Consider the following 19,066-nt stretch of genomic DNA (forward strand, 5'->3'; position numbering starts at 1 on the left):
CAATTTAATCTCATATTTTGTTATGCAGCAGAGACAGTTGAAAAATAGGCTTCTTGGTTCCAGCCCAAGCTCCCCATCCCCCTGCCATATGTGTCTGAGCCTGGCTGCAATGGACACGCAGGCAAGAGCTTTGCCCAGCAGAACATGAACTGAGCAATTGTTTCTAACTAGTTTCTGCAGACATTTTGAAGGGTGCCAGTGGAGCTGCTGCTGTGGGTTTCTTTCACCTGTATTCTGGAATTGAAATTTGCCTCTTACAAATGGGTACAGGGAAGAAGAAACACAGGGACCTGCACTGGTGCAAGCTCTTTGGTAAAGTGGATTTGAATACAAAGCAGATGTGCCACGGTCTGGACCAGAGGATACACAAATGAGTCGTGTACTGATGAGCAGAGAAAGCCACAGCAGCAACAATCCTCCTCCAGCAGTCCTCAGATGAGGTGTAAAGGAAGAATCAGGAATGGCCGCCCTGAGATGGGGGCATTTCCTTCCCCCCCCTCCACCAAAACATTCTTACCATTTCTAAGTTTTCAGGCTGTGCTGCTCAGCTTTTGCAAAAACCAAGTAACTGTCCCATAGCTCAAGGACTTCTTACTGTTACCTGCTAGGCTAAGACTGTTAAGATCATTCTTGCAATGCATGTCCTACAGGATGCTTATTGTTGAGTACTTGTTTTCACCCTATGAGTATGAGACTACCTTGTGACCCCTAGCATACACCAAAACCAGTATACAGTTTGGAAAAACTGGAGTTTGCATCAGATGTTGACTTGAATCAGACAGTTTAACAAGAACAACTCACAGGCACCACCTGTTCTGTGTAGTTTCCATATAACATAAAGGTTTGAAAATGGTTTACGAGATATTACAGTCCGTGCCCTGACAGCTGCAAGATGTTCAGGTTGTTTATAGAGACTAGAAGAGAACAAGTTCAGCCTTGGCCCCTTCCCCACCTACATGTGAAACTGTACGTGGAACAAAGCATCTAATGTTTGCACTAAACCTTGTCAACCTCACTTCCACTTGCAGAGCTGAAGACAGGAGAAAACAAGAGCAGAAGACTGCACGATCTAAATACAAATGCAGACGTTCACTTGAGGCTTCTTCCAACACCCTACTCTGCAATACAGCTTTAACCTTTTCACTGTTACTCTGATCAATACTTCTTTCTAATATGATCTTACTGGGGAGAAAAGGTGCTTCCTGAGAAGATCTATAGCTGTACACCCAGGATAGATACACTTAAACATTTGTAACCCCAACATGACAAGAAAAAACATTGCCCTGCCAACACCAGCCCTTCTCGGACTTGTCATCACTTGGCAATTTTTGGTGTTCCGACACACTGCTGACAGCATTGTGTGACCTGCTTGAATAGGAGAATCTCTGCTCTGGATAATGCCAGTGAATCATAATCAAAATTTTCTGGGAAGAGGTTTTCACCAAGGTCAGCCAACAGAGCTGTGAAGTGACCTACCTCAGAGAAAAACGTCACATATCAAGCAGCAGAGAGGGAAAGTCTTGGCTAAGGGAGGGAAAGGCTTAAGAATTGACATTAACCTCTGAGGGAAGGTATAACCACCATGTGGGCTTTCATTTGCTGTTACATAAATTAGATGCAGCAAACAATAAATATAATTTACAGAGAATTCTGCCTGATCCTGTAAGAGCTATGAAACCCAAGACTACCAGAGAAGCAAAATCTGAAGCTTCTGCTCAGATCGTGTTGAAGGGACTGCTCCAAGCTGCTGTTTTTGATGGGTCAACCTTTCCCTGCCACAAGGTGTGATGAAAACTGACACTGCATTGTGAAAGTTGGTGTGGTTGAGGAGCTTCATCTACAGCTGAGAAGATGACCTAGATGACTGAAATAAGAGCAATGACGTCTGAAGGTTCCTCCCAGGAAAGGTACTTCGGGGATCAGGAGCCTGACAACAGACTGTGTTGCTCTGAAGAAGGTCTCTCACCACGCAATGGGAGATATGACAGGCAGAAAGCCCGGGGAGAATTGTCTCCCTTAGATCAAAGGAAAACGTGATTTCTCCAATTTTCAGTAATTAATGGTGAATAGTAGAATCAGCGATGTTGATTTGTGTGAACGTTATGTTAATGACAACATCTGGGAAGGGCAATATGTGAGTGAAGACCCATCAATAGAGTTGGTTGCTCAGGATTTTGTAAGAGGCACAGCTTCTCTTGGGACTCTGAGAACAAAATAAAGATCGGATGTAACGAACCAGGACCCCAGCTGACTCCAGAACGACTGAAAAATCCACATGGATTTTTCAAACCACACAGGTCAGAGAATGATTTCAGGACACTTCGTGACTGAAGTCCACATGAAGAAGTGTCACAATTAAGAGATTGCAAAACACAATACCACTATCCAAGTCAGTGATCATGCTGCAGAGATCAGAAATGGCATAACAGGCAATGAGCTAAGGTCTAAAGTTTTGCTTTAGTGGGTTCTGAACTCAAAACAAGTGCAAGCCCTGGATTCTGGGAAGAGAAGAGGAGAGGCAGGAGGGGAGGGAAAGGGAGGAGAGCTAACCCATGGAAATCCTATGTACTTTTCTTAAGTTAAAAGGATAAGAAGAAAGATGCAGTCACTAGAAGCAAAAGATCAGTGCATTAATCTTGATGTTATTTGATTGGGGAGACCCAAAACTTCAATTGCAGAAGGCTCCTGTTCTGTGTCATAGTGGATATGGCTATGAACCATATTTTGTTCACTTTGGCACTGAACAGATGACAAGAAACTGGAAGAGTTTCAAACAACAGTAGATATGATTTAAGAGACACTGGAAGAACTGGCTTGAGAAACAAGCAAGCAAATGTAAAATGGGATAAGAAATGTGCTAGAGCTCTTTAGAGATTATAAAGCCACTGAGAGGGGAACTATTTAGTTTTATAGAATATAAACAAAATGAATGTACCATAAGTAACCCAGAGCTCTGGAAAATCAATACTAGCTGGTCTCACTGCACTGATTTAAGCTACCAGTCCTTTTTCTTGCACCTCAGCTACAACGGGGACAGTAGCAAGGCAGGCAGTGCAGCCTCCCCCCCACTGGCAGCCCACTGCACGGTGGATTTAAACCCTGACTTCTCCCAGGCTAGAAGTGCACACCAAACTCGGGTGAGCTTCGCTGGCCAGTGCAGGTCTGCTGCCCTTGATCTTGCCCCAATATCTCTAGTAATGCAGGGACAAAAAGAAAACAATAGGTGGCAATTTCCACCGCTACCCCAGCAAGAGCTTCTTGTGGCTATGAGTAACCCCCAGTAGCAGCTTCTCTGTAGGGGTTCCCTGTAAATCTGTATGGAGGTGAGAGCAAACACCTTGATCAGGTAGATGCCCCACACAGAACCCCTCTTTTCAGTACAGCCAATTCCAGTATGTACTGTACGTGACTTAATTGCTCCTTAGAGCAGCCTGGTTTCCCTCTTTAGTTGTAATACTTGCAGTGAGTCAACAGACTGGCTGAGCCCCAGGAACTTCAGCTGGTCTTTCCGACACCTTCACAAGCCCTGTGCACAGCAGGAGAGAGGACCAGCAGGAGAGGCTGACCTGCCTCTTCAGAGAAGTCCTCTCCTTGAATTGATGGGTGCTGGTTTTTGCTTTATCACCTTCATGATTTCCACAAGCACAGAATGCTGGCAGCCTGTGGAGCATCCTTGCAGCTCCACCCCCTCCCTTTCTAACACTCATCCCCATTTCCCAAGCAGGCATAAAGTTGCAGATATCTGTACTGAGCCCACGAAAAATATTTCAGGCCATTCACATCAGAGTTTCTCTGTGATGTACAGCCTGCTCATGGCTGGTGGCTGTTTGTGGGGTGTTTATGCCTGTGAGTTGAGAGGTGCTGGCACAAACACCAGTGGGATGCCTGCCCATTCATCCATGCACCCATGCGCTCCCATCCTCATGCACTTTATGCACCCGTGCTCCCACCTACCCATGCACCATGAATCCCTGCGGCCAGGAAGCCACAGCAGCTCCTGCCAGCTCTGCAGCAGTGCTGTTTCCTGCCTCCTCTTTAGTGGCCATGGCAACTGTTGTTGTGTAATGAAGCATTGCCAGGATCCAGGCCAGGAGCAGAGTTTCGTAAAGGAAATTAAAAATAAAAAAATCAAGCCAGGGAAAGGCATGATGTCAAGCCATTAAAATCCAAGTACCCCTCCTGCCTGGCATCACATGCACTTTTCCACACTGGCCCCCTGAAATCCAGCCTTGTCATGACTGACCCAAGTTCCAGCAGCTGAAGAGTCATCACTTGGAGCAGCGCTTGTGGTTGTTTGTGCTGCTGCTCTCTTTCTCCCTGTGGTAATCAAAAACAAATCGTATCCACCACTCATCTAGTTGTTCTTTAAGGAAGTGGTTCAGAAAATGAAACACATATCACTGAGCAGCTAAGCCAACAGAACAGGCTACCTATTGCAGGATACCAGGCTGGAGTAGCTTAAATACTTGTTCTTTTGACCCAGAATTCTTTGCATTTGCTTTGCTGAAAATCCCTTCACTGACAGACAGAGGTGTTTTTAAAAGTGCCAGAGCTTGAAAGTCTCTTTAGATTTGTCTCTGTAAGGGGCAAATTCACTGAGGAAGCAGGAGGCCTGGACGCAGGAATGCCTGGGCCCTTCCTGTGCCAGCCAGTTCAGATGCAGGAACTGCACCCCTGTCATGATGAGCCCTTGCCAGGCCAGGGGTGTCCCAGGCAAGGGTGCTGGAAATACACTGCAGCCTGCAGAGCTGCAACTTGTCTGGCTTTTGCCTGGGTGATTTCTACAGGAACACAGGTGTAGGAGTAAGTGTTCACTGCCAACCGTTGATCCCTGGATTCCACAAGGGCATCTCACCTCTGCAGCCTGGAGCCCTTGCCAGACTGGCCTGCCACAGTGGGAATTTGGGAGAATAAGGTGGAAATGGGGAAGGAGGGCTGTTTTCTAAACAAGGGAAAGGGAAATTGCCTCTGTCCCCAGCAAGAGTAGGAATAAGAGGAAATGCTATTTTTTCACTGGGCAATTTCTGTTCTCTCAGAGTTTTCAGTTGACACTAGCATTGGTAACTGGTGTCTGAGCTAAACACTCTGGGACAACAATGCTGAAAGGAGAAAAACACTAATGGAGCTTTAAAGTTCCTGCAAAAAGTACTCTCCTGAGTCCTGTTTCCCTGTCACTGGTTTCACTTTACTGTAAAACTGAAAGCACCTGCTCTGCCCCATTGTCTGAGCTCAGGAGAGCCCACAGCTCATAGCTTCTTCAAGGCTGCAGTCATAGTGGCTTTCTCTTTTAATAGCAATAAAACCCTGCAGCTGTCAGTCTTCCCTTGCAGGGTCCTCCACCTGCCTGAAAAGCTGTCTGTGGGGAGCAGGGAAGCTGCTGCTAACAGTCCACATGAGGTGTTGATCCCCTTCCAGCACATCTGGGACGAGGGTAGGAACTTTGGGTGAGAGTTTTCATCCCATAAAATGTCTCCTTTGGCTTGTATAAATACATGTTTATTATAAAAGAGACTTTATGTAAAGATGTGAGAACCCACCTTTCCTTTTCCCTCTTGCCATTGCAATGCAACAACTCCCCTCCGTGCAGGGGTGAAGATTGCCAGCATAGCCCAAGTCTCACCCAGGCAGCTCCTCCATGGGTCTGCATGAAGCATGAAGCAGAGCAGACACACTCGCGTGTTTGGGCTGACATCTAGTGTCGACATGGACGGGAGAAACCAGCTGACTCATTTCTCCCAACGTGTCAACGGTGACCTGCAAGGAAGAAGGAAGAGGATATTTCTTTGGCTTAGTTCTTCTAATTTGGTTAGAGAGATCTGATCCATAAGTCCACAAGTATCTTTGCTCTGTTAACTAGCAAGGAACATAATAATAGAACACTCAAAAATACAATTAAATAATCTTAAAGAAATTTCTCTTCCCTTCCTGCAGCAAAGTGTCAGTCATCTGATTTCAGGAAAAAAATTAAATAATTGAGTGGTACAACCTGGATGGCTCCAGGGAGGGACCCCAAAAAAAGGAATCCCTGGGCTTTTATACCCTTACAGTCTAACAGTCTATGTACCTGTTCCAATGATTATTTTGAGGTCTGGAGTCTTCTGGTTGTTCACTGGCTGAACAATTGTCACCTGTGTCATCTTTTATCTGTGTTTTTCTGTTTTCAACCTAGGTCTATCCACATGGCATAGGCAGAAAAAAAGTTGTAACAGACATTTTATCCAAAGCTGCAGAAACAGACTTCAGGCTTATAAATATGTGAAGGAAGAGGAAAATGTGTTTGTACTGTACTTTCCACAAAAAACTGAGAGGGACTCTTGTGCAAGAGAGCTCCCTAGGTGCTGTTGGTCAAAGTCTGTGGTGTTTATGCAGGAGCTGGCTTAGCTAAAAGGGCCAGATGGAGTCAGGGAACAGATCTTACCATCCTAACAAAGCAGACATCCTGCCGTTGAAGTTTCCTCAGCAAGTTTCCTGTTGCTGTTTAACCTTTAAAAATGTGGTCTTTCTTTTCAGATTTCCATCAGATATTTTTTTCAGACAACCAGGGAATTCATACTTACGTTCAGATGGTGCAGGGCATCTTGCCCAACAAGAAACTATTTGTTCTGTACACACACTTGAATTCCAGAAAGTACATGGAGATACTTTATATTAAACTTTGAATCACTTAAGGATAAAGTATTCCTTCATATTGTTTTAGTTATAGTATATTTTACTTCATACAGTGTTCAAATATATACATATATGCAATTATGGCTACTGTTTATGCACAATAGAGACCCTCTCTTTTATTTCATGACCACATTGCTGCCATCACACCACATGCAATCTCCCTCCCCAACATAAACCCAAAATAGCAAAGAGTTGATCTTGGCATGTAGAAACAGTCACTGCAAACAAACCTCTGAAGAGTAACAAACCCATCACCAACCCCTGCAGCTACTGAAAGCATCCATTAGTGACGGACCTCCTCCTGGCTCAGCCCCAGTGCCAAGGGGTACCTTCCTGTGATGGTTGATCCTCTAGGGAGAAAATGGTCTGACATAGCACAAACAATACACATCAAGATTAATAGCAAGAGGTTGGGGTTTCATAACCCTCTTCCATTATACAAAGGCCATCATAGCACTTGAAGAATTAGTCTTCCTCCAAAAGCCTTATTCCTAATGCAGCTGCTGCTGCTGAAGGTGCCCACTTGGACAAACACTGCCTCTGCCAAGGCAAACCACAGCAGAAGAGGTTGCTCTGAGAGCACACCTCAACTACAAAATCTGATGTGTTGGCTCCAAAGGAGAAGATAAAACCCAGTTCTCTGTTACAATGTATGCTTTTAAAGTGATTGCTGTAAGACATTAGTGGTTTCATATTTTGTAAAACCATATAATGCTTTTGTTTTGAGGAAAGGGATACTAGCAGTTGCACAAGGGCCACATAAAACACAACAGATTTGGATGTGTAATCATGAGTTTCTGCCTTATGGCTATCCAGAATGAAACTTCGTTCAGTAACTGATGCCTCTCTTCTCTTCGTCAGAAGAGCTTTTCCAAGATCCTCTGATTGGTATCCCATGAATGAAGTCATTCAGTGTTTTGGCTGCTTGGAGATGCTGACTTGCTTCCAGGGCATTTCTGAGTCTTGCCTTTTGGCTGATGGCAGCAATGCTGTTGTGGGAGGGACACACCTACTGAGAGTTTTCTAAGGAAACGGTCTACACTGGGGTATGAGCAGCCTTTATCTTTCAGTTTCTCATCTTTTGCTTCAGATGTGCCCAAAGTACCACCACTAGGAAAACATTTAATGCCTCATGCAATATATCTTTAATTACTATTCATCTAGTAGCTTCCTGACAGATGCTCATGTCATACAATTTAAAATAAAATGCTTGTAATTAATCTTTAGAAATTATTGGTTTAATCTGCCACTGGTAGGTTACTCCTGTGGCATATTCCACCGTGGCAGCAATGCTATTGTGGGCAAGGGCTGACTGAGCAGGGAGTGATACCCAACCCCACAGCACTCCCAAGGGATGTGCCTGACCCCTGTGCAATACTAATTCCAGGAAGAGAACAGATATTGGAAATCACATTCCCAACTTCCCATGAAGGCAGAGTCATGAAGGATGCTGGAGATTCTGGGCACAAGGAACTGCCTGGGGAATGGCACAGTGTCTGGCAAGGGGCAGTGTGAGCTGCTGGCATGTCAGATGAGGAGAAACCACATCATGGAGAACCAAGCTGGTGTTGGCCACAGTGACTCTTTTCTCCAAGGAAGGGAGTGGATAATTCCAGTGCTGTGCACAGAGCATAGGGAGTGTGTGGGCACAGGCAGAAGATTATCTCCTGGATTTGGGCCTCACCTCCAGGTATGGGGACTTTGATACTTCTCCAGTCCAGCCGGGCTGGAGGCAGTAACATTTTGATGCAGTTTGAGATTCCCACTTAAAGCACCTTGTAAATCCCTGCCTGCAGTACTGGAAATATTTGTTTGCCCTGAGACTCTGTTGTTTCTGAGCAGGTGCAACCATTTCCAACATTTGGAGGAAACTGCAGCTGTGGAGAAGTATAACAAAATAAGCCAAACTCCAAACAAGCAGAGCAAACAAAGTCTTAACCTTATTTCTTGGAAAGGAAAAAAAAAAGGAAAAAGAGATATCCATTTTCAAATGTTTCTTGTATCTGTTAAATGCATTAGGAGTGGTGTTGTATCCTGAATGAGCAGTCATGATGGAAGAAAAATAGCTTCTTTGTGGTGATCTGGTGTGCTTGTGACAGCCATTCAGGAGATGATTTACAGCTCTGTGCTGGAAGCTGGACAACTACACACAGTGCTTACATGGTATAAGGTTGTTCTCCATCATTTCCTAACTTCCTTGAAAGAGATGAGTACTTTTCCACCTATTTTCTCTTTCAAAAAACCATCCGAAGAAGGTTTTGCATGTGTTGGCCATGCCAAGGAAAATAAGTCCTTGCTGGGAACTGGAGGCAGCAGGCCATTGGCCCTGGAGGTTATTACAGGGTGTCCAGTTACAGCAGCTGACAGCACTGCAGGAAATCTCAGAGGTTTTTTGATGCCACACAGTGGATTAGCACATCAGCAAAATGTCAGGAGGGGAAACATAGAAAATACAAGCCATGTGCTATTAAAACAGATTGGGTGGGGAGTTTTGTTGGTGTCAGGCTGCCCCAGGGACTGGGCTGGAGAAACAGCTCATGCTTTCCACTTCAGGGCCATCAGCTGCCTCTGCTCTACTAATGTAGGGCTTTCCACTCCTCTTCATGGGGGGCAGCCAGGGACATGCCAAACAGGATGTAGTCCAGAGCCCAGTCAGTCAGTCCTTGTCAGCCCTGACCTGTGACAAACAAGAAGCCATTTTTTCCAATAGATTTGCACTCAAAAAAATGTTGGGGACCCATGACTACTTGTGACAAAACTTTCAAAGAAAACCAGAAAACTACTTACATCCTTAACTTACACCCTTAACTTCCCTTTAACTGGTTAAAGGGAACACTCAGGAGCAGCACAGTGCAATGGCCACTGAGGCAAAAGGGACATCAGCATACAAGTACAGATAGGCTTTACACACGCCCCCCCTTTGCTTGTTTGCCGACACCCAGATGGGCTGATCTGGGCTAGAGGGAAAGCTATGCCACCAGAAGATGTGCAAACAGCAGCACAAGCAGGATCCCCTCAGCTGGAGGCAGTGAGGTCTCTCCACAGACAGGAGATGGCCCCTTGAGCCCCGAGCCATTCACAGAACAAGGGGAAAAGGAGAGTGTGGGCTCTCAAGATTTCCAGCTTCTTTTAGCACAAAGTGCAGCTTTCTAGGAAAGGTGAGGTTGGTTGAAAACATGTTGACTTCAGATGTCTCTACTAAGGGAAGAGCATTTTTACGCAGCACTAGAGGAGCCTCCACATTGGGGCATATTTCAGGGAAAAGAAAGGTATGATTTCACTCAAGTGTACAATAAGCTGCTTGAACAGAGAGGAGCAGGATATCAAATGACAGGCTGTCTCCACTACTGGAACTGGAAGATGTGATTATAAATCTCAGTACTGTGTAGAAGAGCAGTAATCTAAAGCCACAAAGTCAAGGTAATTTAGAAATAGCATGCAGACGTGGCATAGGGAATTGAGAGGAAACTAAAGCCACCAAAGTCCTGCTGAAGTCTGCTTTGAGTTGCAGTAAGAGATAAAGAGGACAGAAATCGAGGTGGTTTGTCTCAGAGAGAGACCTGTGTAATACCCAGATGGAAAAATCAGATCAGATCCCTTAAGGGTGAGGCCTGTCCTACCTCCTGTCCTCAGATAAAAGACTCCTGCCATCACTGAGACCAGCTGCAGCCATAAGCAGTATATTTGGATTTCCCAAAATGAGCACACAGCTAGTGAGAGAAAGTAATACTGATGCTAATGTGACCCTGCTCTCCTATAGGGAAGGACATCACCAACAGTGTTTAGACAGGGATAGGACTTTACCTATAAGAAAATCTCATGCAGATACGGCTTTGCTTGAGAAGTTGTAGCTTGCTGATGGAGAAACACCCAAAGCTGGTAAACAGATATGTGAATATTTCTCTACCCAAAGCAGGGGTTGGGTTGTAATACAGCTGTCTCTTATCTGTGGGAGAAAATTCTCCAGAGGTGACTCAGTAGTCAGTGAGATGGAAACCAGATGGTCATTGTTTCTGGACGATGGGCAAAACTGAGACTTTATTCTGTGTCCTCCAGGTGAGGATTTCAATGTCCAGCATAGCCTTACTGATGAATAACACATAGTAACTAAAATCCAGGACTGATGAGATAAAAAATATGAAAGCCAAGATGAACAATGTGCAGCGGTACATGAAAAAAAAGCAAGGGCAACAGTAGGCAGCAACTTGGAAACTCTGCAACACAGGGCATGCTTACTGCAGGCAGCCTGTCAGAGGCCAGCTTCTGGCACCTAATTATAAATATTCTCAGGTTAGCTTAAATAACTACTGTCAGAATAAAGGCCTTTTTCTTTGTTAGGTCATGATGCAAGCCCAGCTCCCACAGTTCTTAAGCACTGATGTCAGAAGTTAAAGCCGAACTCTCTATAACCTCCAGGCTATAAACGATGCCAAATGCCAGATATTTTGGGGTTTTAAAATGACATTTTATGCTAGCCCTGAATAGTTTACTTTGGATGTTTACTAAGTTTAAGCTAACATTTCAAGTCTCTTTTGTGCTCCATGTAGAAGTCTAGCAGAAAGATCAAACACAGAATATTATTTTATTTTTGGAAAGTTTGCACATGAGCACTGATTTGCTAGATATTTCAGTCTCTCAAATTACCCCTCAGTTAATGGGAAAATCTGAAATCTAAATACTTTGCTTAAATAGGTCTACATTTGGCTAGCTGTGAGATGTAAGATTGTGTGAGATTGTCAGATTTTAAGCTCCTACTTTCACTTTTAAGGCTTCTGCTCAAGCAAGGTCATAAACTGGCAGGAACTGCTGTGCAAGGCAGCTGTGGACATGCAGAATACCCTATTATTTTCTTGGAGGAGCCACTGGCTTATGAATAGATGTGTTGAGTTCAAGTCCTGAGGAACATGTTAGTGTCATAGCACAGCAGGATCAGTAACACCTACTTTATTTGTCTGATTATAGTTTTATTTTTTGTACTAAATAAATCAACTTGATCAACCTACTTAGCTTGTCAAGTTTCCATCCCCACCCACATCATTGCACATTGACCTCTCTTTCTAGAATAGCAGTAAAATCCTTCACCACGGTCGCCTACCATACAGGGAAATGACCATACAGCATGGGTGAAGCAGAAAATGCAGTATCCAGGTACTTAGGACTATCTGGGTTAGCTATCTAGCAGCTTTGACTTGGTGGTTTTGACAGAGAAATGCATTGCCCAAGGTTTCCTCAATGAGGTAAAAACTCCTGCACCACATGACACCGGCATTTAGGCAAGCAAGGTCTAGTGCTAGTTAAGTAATAACGTTCCAGGGACATGAGTTAGAAATGTTGGGGAAGTACTGGTGGTGGAAATGGGTTGATATCCAAGCAAAACTCAAATCCTTTGGAAGGGGTGAAGACTGGTTTCAATTCAAGATAATAATACCCTTGAGCCATACTGTCCTGTGCTCAGGCTGGCACACCACAGGGTGAGGAAGGAGGTGGTCTTCTATCACTTGAAGCCATCAGCTGGTGCAGGCTTCCCAGTGTTTCTCAGTGACCTGAGCTCCTACATATCTTTCAGCGGCAGAGGTTCCCTGCATAGTGAGTTTAAGCCCACTGGTGATATGTTTATTTCTTAATTGCCTTCACAACCAGTAGGAAGTAATTCATAAACCTCCAAGGCTCTGCAGGGTTCAGCTTAAAACTGTTATTCCAACACACACTATAGCTATATGAAACATGCTTTTCCTTAGGGGCCTCTTTTGAGGGTTTATTCGACGTGATGTTTGCAGCCTCTTTCCCACCTCAGCTCTGCAGATGTGCAGCCTCTCCTGCTGGGCAGCAGCAGCTGGCTGATATATGGCAGTACTGACTGTGTTCAGTCCCTCTGGAGACATGTCCCCCCTGCTGCTGTCCCCCCAACCCTTCTCATTTTTGCTATGAACGTCCACTGCAGCAGTTCAGATACCTGTGTGAAGCAAGGGGGAATGAGCTGCAATACTGCTCAAGAAAAACCATCAAGAGAATATGCTCTTGGAGGTCTTGGTAGTGATCCTATAACAGCTGGGTTAAGAGAGGTACTAAACAAAACACTTAAAAGGTTTTCCCACTGAATAAATATTCCTGTTCACCCTCTGTAAGAACAAAAAGTTCTAGGATGGCTGGAGCCAGTGCTCTTTGTGTTTAGCAGCCCTGGGTGCACTTTTTTCACTGTGAATTTGTCCCACTTATGCTTTTAACAGTCAGGGTCTCCAGGGATAAGGCCTTGCACACCTGAATGGTGCTATGGTGTGAAAAGCCACCTTCTTTGTTCATTCTAGTTTCGTTTAATGAAAGCACAGCCTGTTCACCAGTGTGGACGTTGTCAGGGAGCATTCACAGGCCAGTGCTGACAATGATGCACTAAGCCCATGCAGCTTCTTGCAAGGAAACAGGGAGCCCTTTAGGGGTCTGTACTAGTTCATTAAGTTTCTTCATCTCCAATAGATATTCCTCAACTAGAAAAGCTTTGATATGACTCATGACTATTGAAGTGAAGGATGGAGTAAGATTTGGAGAGCTGTTCTCTAAACAACACAATTGCCTGAACTGAGACACTTCAAAGAACATTAAACAGCCCCTGGCTCTCAGTCAGTGTGGTCACTGTCCCACCTTGAGGTACTCATTATCCAGCATGTGAATGTTTACAGTAAGGCAAGTCTTATACCAGCTGGGTAGGGTAGAGGTAAACTGTGCCTTCTTTTTTGGAGAAACACTGAGAGATCACTTCTTTTCTCCAAGAAAGCTGCAGTTTCTAGCTTTGAAATGCTTGAAATTCTCTGTAGCTAACAAGCGTGTGACTTTATCATAGACATCTGTTCATGACTGACAGCAAGAGCAACCTATTTCCTTTGTCTTGAATTCTTCATGATTGAACTACTGCACACAACAGAAATAACTGATTTGGCACAAAATATCAACCAAGAAGACCTGAAGGAGCAGCAGATGCCTTGCCTAAAGCAGACCTCCACGCAGAAGCATTGGTGAGAATGCACAGTGCAGGAGCAAAGAAACTGATACTAAACTCCTGCAGCCAATGACTTCTACCAAGGTAAGACCTTCTGTCAGTTCAGAAAGCAGATACACATATTGCCAGAGGTTTTCTGTGAAAGTCAGCAGAGGGGCTGGTTCCGCCTGTGTCTTTTTTATCTTGGGTTTGGCGGGGAGAAGAGGAAGAAGGACCTTAGTCCAACAGAGTTAAAACTACACTGGCAGAAATCCTCTTCCTCTTCTTCAAAGGAATGCAAGCAGCTCAAGGCTTTTATGTCTGGAGGTGGCCTGCTGTTTTCTCTAATGAGAAGTCAGGCTGTGTTGGCCAAAGTGTTCAACTATTATTGTGTGTGAAGGAGAACAGGAACTGAAAAGGAATTACAAACTGACGAGTCATGTTATGACTTCTTATCTTTCTTTCAGGAGAGAAAGAAGGACAAGTTTCCCTTTTAGATTTTCTAGTTCATTGGGTAAAGGGAAACCATGTTTTACTTTTAGCAGCTCTTGTTCTTCCATGTGCTTCTGGACCTAAGGGCACAGGTAGAGTTGCACTGCTGGGAAGGCTGGTACATCTGACAAGCCAGACTGAACTGTCAGTGTGAGCCCAGAGAATTTTCTTTCATTTCTCATGCTGCACTTGTGAATTCTGTAGAACCAGGGGGAAAAAAAGATTCAAGGACACTGGAGGCAGTTTTTGCCAAGAGGAATTCTTGAGCAATCTAAGTGGTTGAGGATCTTTTCTCAAACAAATTTTGGATCAATGGGGTGTCTTCTCATGTACAAATTGAACTGAAGGATTTTCTTTCCTTTATGCATACTTCTTTCTAAAGCCAGTCTAACAACTAACTAGTGAGGACTGTTGTCACTGGACACCAGCTCAAGCTCTGATAGCTTTTGTAAGAGCATTTGTATCAAAATATTGTTGTGCTGGAGTCCCCACGGCCATCTGGGGCTTTGTGCAGACAGGGTGCTTACAAATGAATGTGAACCAAAGCAAATCAACATTGCTTGGCAGGGATGAAATATATTGCTAGGGTCTGTCTCTGCCAAGCTAGACTGTTTGGCTCCAGTCCCACTCTTCAGGGGGATTGTCTGTCAAAACACAAGTTGGTATTATACAGTGTCATGGTTACTTGGATCTCTAGTCCTTTAACCCCTCTCAGGCCTCATCCTTCTGTTATTTGTTGAGTGGAAACCTGTGAACCTCCAATTCTTAAAGCAGACCTTGAGCTCTGGTACCTTGCACCAATTGTCCCTCATGTCACTGTGCCATTTCAGGTAGAGCTTTCTCCTAGGAGAGAGCTAGAAGATTGCAACCCTTTTGAAAGGAAGGCATTATTTCCTAATGCCATGAAATGTTAAGAAGACATATATTTTGTACCATCTCATGATGGAAGCCTGACTTCTTGGCCTAACCACCTCAATCAACTGGTCATCTTTTCAAGGTGGGAGTCCATTTTGGACACTTTATTGTCTCTCCTTTATTATCCCATTCCTTCATGGGCAGCAGCTGTCGTTTCTGCTGAGCCCTGCTGGTAAGCCCAGAAGCCACCCATTAAAGGACAAGACAAGCCATCAATGTGAATGTCCTCATGGGTTTGCCAAGAGGTCTACCATAATATTTCTCTCCACGTTTTTGGACATGTTTCTGAATTCATTCAACATAAGTACGGACATAAAAATTTCCACAGTGGCTTGACCAAGACATGACATTACAGGTAGCTCCAAGCCCATAACATACATTTTTTGCTTTAGTGAAAATCCACTGTAAGCACTGGTAGAAGTGCTGTCTCTGAGCACAGATTCTGCAGGGCCATGTCCCATTCTTCAAGTCCAGAGAGGAGCAGCAGGAGGAGGACGTGCATACTCCCTTCGGGAGGCGGATGAAGTGGCAGATCCTCAGCTGAGACCTGGCTGAGTCTGGAGATAGCCGAGCAAAGTGGTGACTCTGCAGAGGTGTGACACACAGCACGTGCTGTCCCTCAAGCAGGCAGCTGCCCACACCACTGCCCAGGCTGTCACGTCGCCCAGCAGCCCGGCGTGCAGCTGCAGCCTCATCCCCTGTTTGCAGGGCAATAGCAGCCTTGCACAGGCTGGGACGCCCTCGGAACACAGACCGGCTGCCTGGGTCACGCAGCCTTGTGGCCTTCCCTCATGTGGCAGGACTTGAGTGTTTTCCTTCAAAGTTCAGGCTAGAGCATGCCAGTACCGCCTGGCTCTCCCAGGCAATGTCTGCTCAAGGCACCAGGACCTGTTATCATCCCAGCAGACTGGGGACCACAGTCCAGATGTCCTTCCAGGCATGGAGCTTTACGGATGGCCCCAGGGCTCAGCTGTCTCTGACACGAGGTGCAGCATGGCTGTGGGTTGGTTTTGCTGAGAAAATTGCTGCTGCACTGTGAGAAAATACGTGAACTAAAGCCAAGCAAGATAAGAAAAGTCAAAACATAGAATTAAAGTTGTCAAGATGATGATAGCTAGCAATGCAAGGCTTCAAAAATAAATGCTATGTGAAGAGGGATAAAGCCCTGAGGGGCTAGTTCCCTATGTTGCTCTAAAGATCCTTGGGCTGGAGCTTAGAAATGCTCCAAGTCCTTGTCTCAGGTGTAACTCTTGTGTGAGGGTATGTCCCAAGTGCTGGGCTCCAAAATGGGAGTAGAAAAAAAAATAAGGGAAGAAAAGAGTGGTTGGGTGAGTCACAGACAGGGAGATGTCCATGCGGAATGAATATAGTCCACTGGAAGAGAAGTGTGAGGAATTTTACTGAGAAAATTAACACAAGCACAGGCAGCTGAAGGGCCTGAGCAGTTCTGCTCAGCTGCAAGCTCCCACTTCATCCCCTTCCACCTGCCTGGAATGACTCTCTCCTACAGAAAATCCCAGCACACCTTCCCTTGGCAGGGCACCTTCTTTTTTGAGCTGGAAGCCCCATGGGAGAAGGGCAGGGACAGCACCTCTCCAGCCATATCCTGGGAGCAGAGACCTGCAGGCAGCAGCTTTGGCTCATGGGCACTAGTGCATAGTACAAAAGGCAAGCCAGGACAGGAGGGGGTTTGCACAGGGGTGAGTAAGTGTTTGGGGCAAAGGGGGCTGAAAGCCATCTTGCTGAGATTGCATCAGCCTGGTGTTTGGTAAGAGGCAACTGGACATGCTGGATGTGCAACTGGGAGCTTTAGAAGGAGCAAACAGAAGTTCAGACATCCACAATGGGGTGGTGACCAGCTATCGCAACCTTCCCCAGGTGTAAACATCTGCAAAGGGCATTTCCCACAGTCTGTGAGACAACATTATGAATACTATGAAATTCTTTTATTTGGGAAAAACAAAATCCATTAGTGAGTTAATATGCAATTATGGCGTACAACAGGTGTTGGCATTGCATTAGAGGTATAGTCAGGTTCCTGTGAAGGAGAAGAACCTCACAGTGACTTGTGACTAAAATGCGAACAGGTTTTCATTTTTAATATGAAATTGGGCACCATCCAGCATTTAATATCTAAATAATATCAACAACCAGAAATGCATCATTTTTCTACTAGTGCATCGGGAGCTGGAATAGTCCCAGTGCAGCACAGAGGAAGCAGAGAGGACAGGGTCCTTCGCAGGGACTCGCGTCCTTGTAGAGGTGAGCTTGCTCAGCTGGTGCTCTGCGGTACCGCCATGCCATTGAAACACTGGACCTCAACTCATATACGGCACTTCCCAACTGGAGAGATGTTTTGTCTTAATCTCAGCCTTTCTACCCCAAGCCACTGCCGGAGATAGGAGAAGCGTGCGCACGTTCACGTTTCTGGAGAAGTAACGCTCTCTTTTAAAGAAAGCATCCCCTCTCTGTGAGACCTCCGCAAGCCGCAGCCCCGAAGCGGAGCTGTGTGTCCGTGGAGCGGACTCCACTCTGTGCCGGCAGCGCTGGCAGGGTGGCCGGGCGCCGCGGCCCCTCCTCGCCAGGGTCACGGGCAATGTGCCCTCGCTCGCCTTCCTCGGGTGTGTCAGCCCAGTGTCCCGAGAGCCTCCAGTTACTTTTGTGCCTGTGTTTTCCCCCTCCTTGCGAAGCATTTTTTCCTGCAGCTGGGAAGTATCGAGCTCTTCGCTCAGCTCGAGGTTAATCATCTGCTTGCAATTACTCTGTGACCTCCCACGCCCGCGGCGCGGGGCAGCGCTGTAGCTTTAACACGGGCGCTGGAAGCGGGACAGGGACAGCAGTGCCAGGTCCAGCCCCGGAGCTGCCGCAGATCCCTCTCCGCTGCCTGCCATGGGGAGCCACAGCCTCCTCGCGCTCCTGCCCTCGCCGCCCTCCTGCCGCTTCCCGCCGCTCCTGCCGCTTCCCGCCGCCCCCTCGGCCCACCGCAAGCTCCTGGTATTCTTGCTCGACGGCTTTCGCTTCGACTACATCGATGACAGCGAGCTGGAGGGTCTGCCGGGCTTTCGGGACATTGTGAACATGGGGGTGAAGGTGGATTACATGACCCCAGACTTCCCCAGCCTCTCCTACCCAAATTACTACACGCTGATGACGGGTGAGTGCTTGGATTTCTGTGCTGTGATGCTCCTCGGAGCTGCCAGCTCCCTGTGCCGAAGTGGAGGGCAGCTCCCTGTGACTTTTTCCTCCAAAGATGTAAAAACGCCACAAGTCGTGCTTTTAGCTGGGAGATTAAAAGCACTGTGGCATTACAGCCCAGTATTGCTTTTCTGAAACCTGCCCCAAACTTGGAAATGCCGCTTGGAGCTGATTTTTGAAGTTCCTCTCTGCTAATCCACGGTGTTGCTGGGTCCCTATCTGCTGCCACTGCAGCAGCACGGCCAGCTGGAGTTTCCTGGTGGGAGCACTGGTGGGGGCTACTGCATATATATAGAACATAAAAATAAGTGGGAAATGCATGGAAAATGAATACAGAGCCTGCTCAGGGACTTTTCAGTTGATAAAAATGTGTGTAAACTCAGTGTGCCTACAAGAAGAACTGAGTCCCAGTCAGTAGGTCTGTTTTGGGAAGTTCAGCATTACATTTCTGTTTAAACTTAGTAGACTTTCTTTTCACAGGTCCCTGTCTTAACTTTGCGCTAAGTCATCATATCTGTAATAATCTGAAATACCCAAATAGAAAAACATTAAGGATTTTTGCTTTTGCTCCCCTGCAGTTTTTCTGAATGCCCAGGAGGGGCTTTCAGAAAATTGAGAGCACAGTTATAGTTTTCATGATGCTGATTTGCTTTTAAGTGGAGAACACATGATTACATGATTACAGTGACACAAGGAAGCTGCACAGAGTACAGCTGGGCTAATTTCATCAGAGACAGACACGCAGGAAACAACAGTTAAATGAAAAAAATTAAAAACAATTTTTTTCTGGAGTTTCTGATTGGATTCTACTCTGGAGTTATTTAA

The 19,066-nt window shown here is 45.7% G+C and overlaps 1 protein-coding gene across 1 annotated transcript in view; it reads left to right on the forward strand.

Annotated features, from left to right (window-relative positions):
* The first annotated feature begins 17,935 nt into the window (after positions 1 to 17,935).
* The window catches only part of ENPP6 (ectonucleotide pyrophosphatase/phosphodiesterase 6), a 30,244-nt gene continuing 29,113 nt past the window's right edge, over positions 17,936 to 19,066 (forward strand). Inside the window, exon 1 of the mRNA XM_029959430.1 lies at positions 17,936 to 18,200. Coding sequence (XP_029815290.1) covers positions 17,936 to 18,200 — 265 coding nt within the window. The remainder of the gene's footprint in view (positions 18,201 to 19,066) is intronic.

Source organism: Manacus vitellinus, unplaced genomic scaffold (assembly GCF_001715985.3).
Source record: "Manacus vitellinus isolate BGI_N305 unplaced genomic scaffold, ASM171598v3 scaffold_0_pilon, whole genome shotgun sequence".
NCBI lineage: Eukaryota > Metazoa > Chordata > Aves > Passeriformes > Pipridae > Manacus > Manacus vitellinus.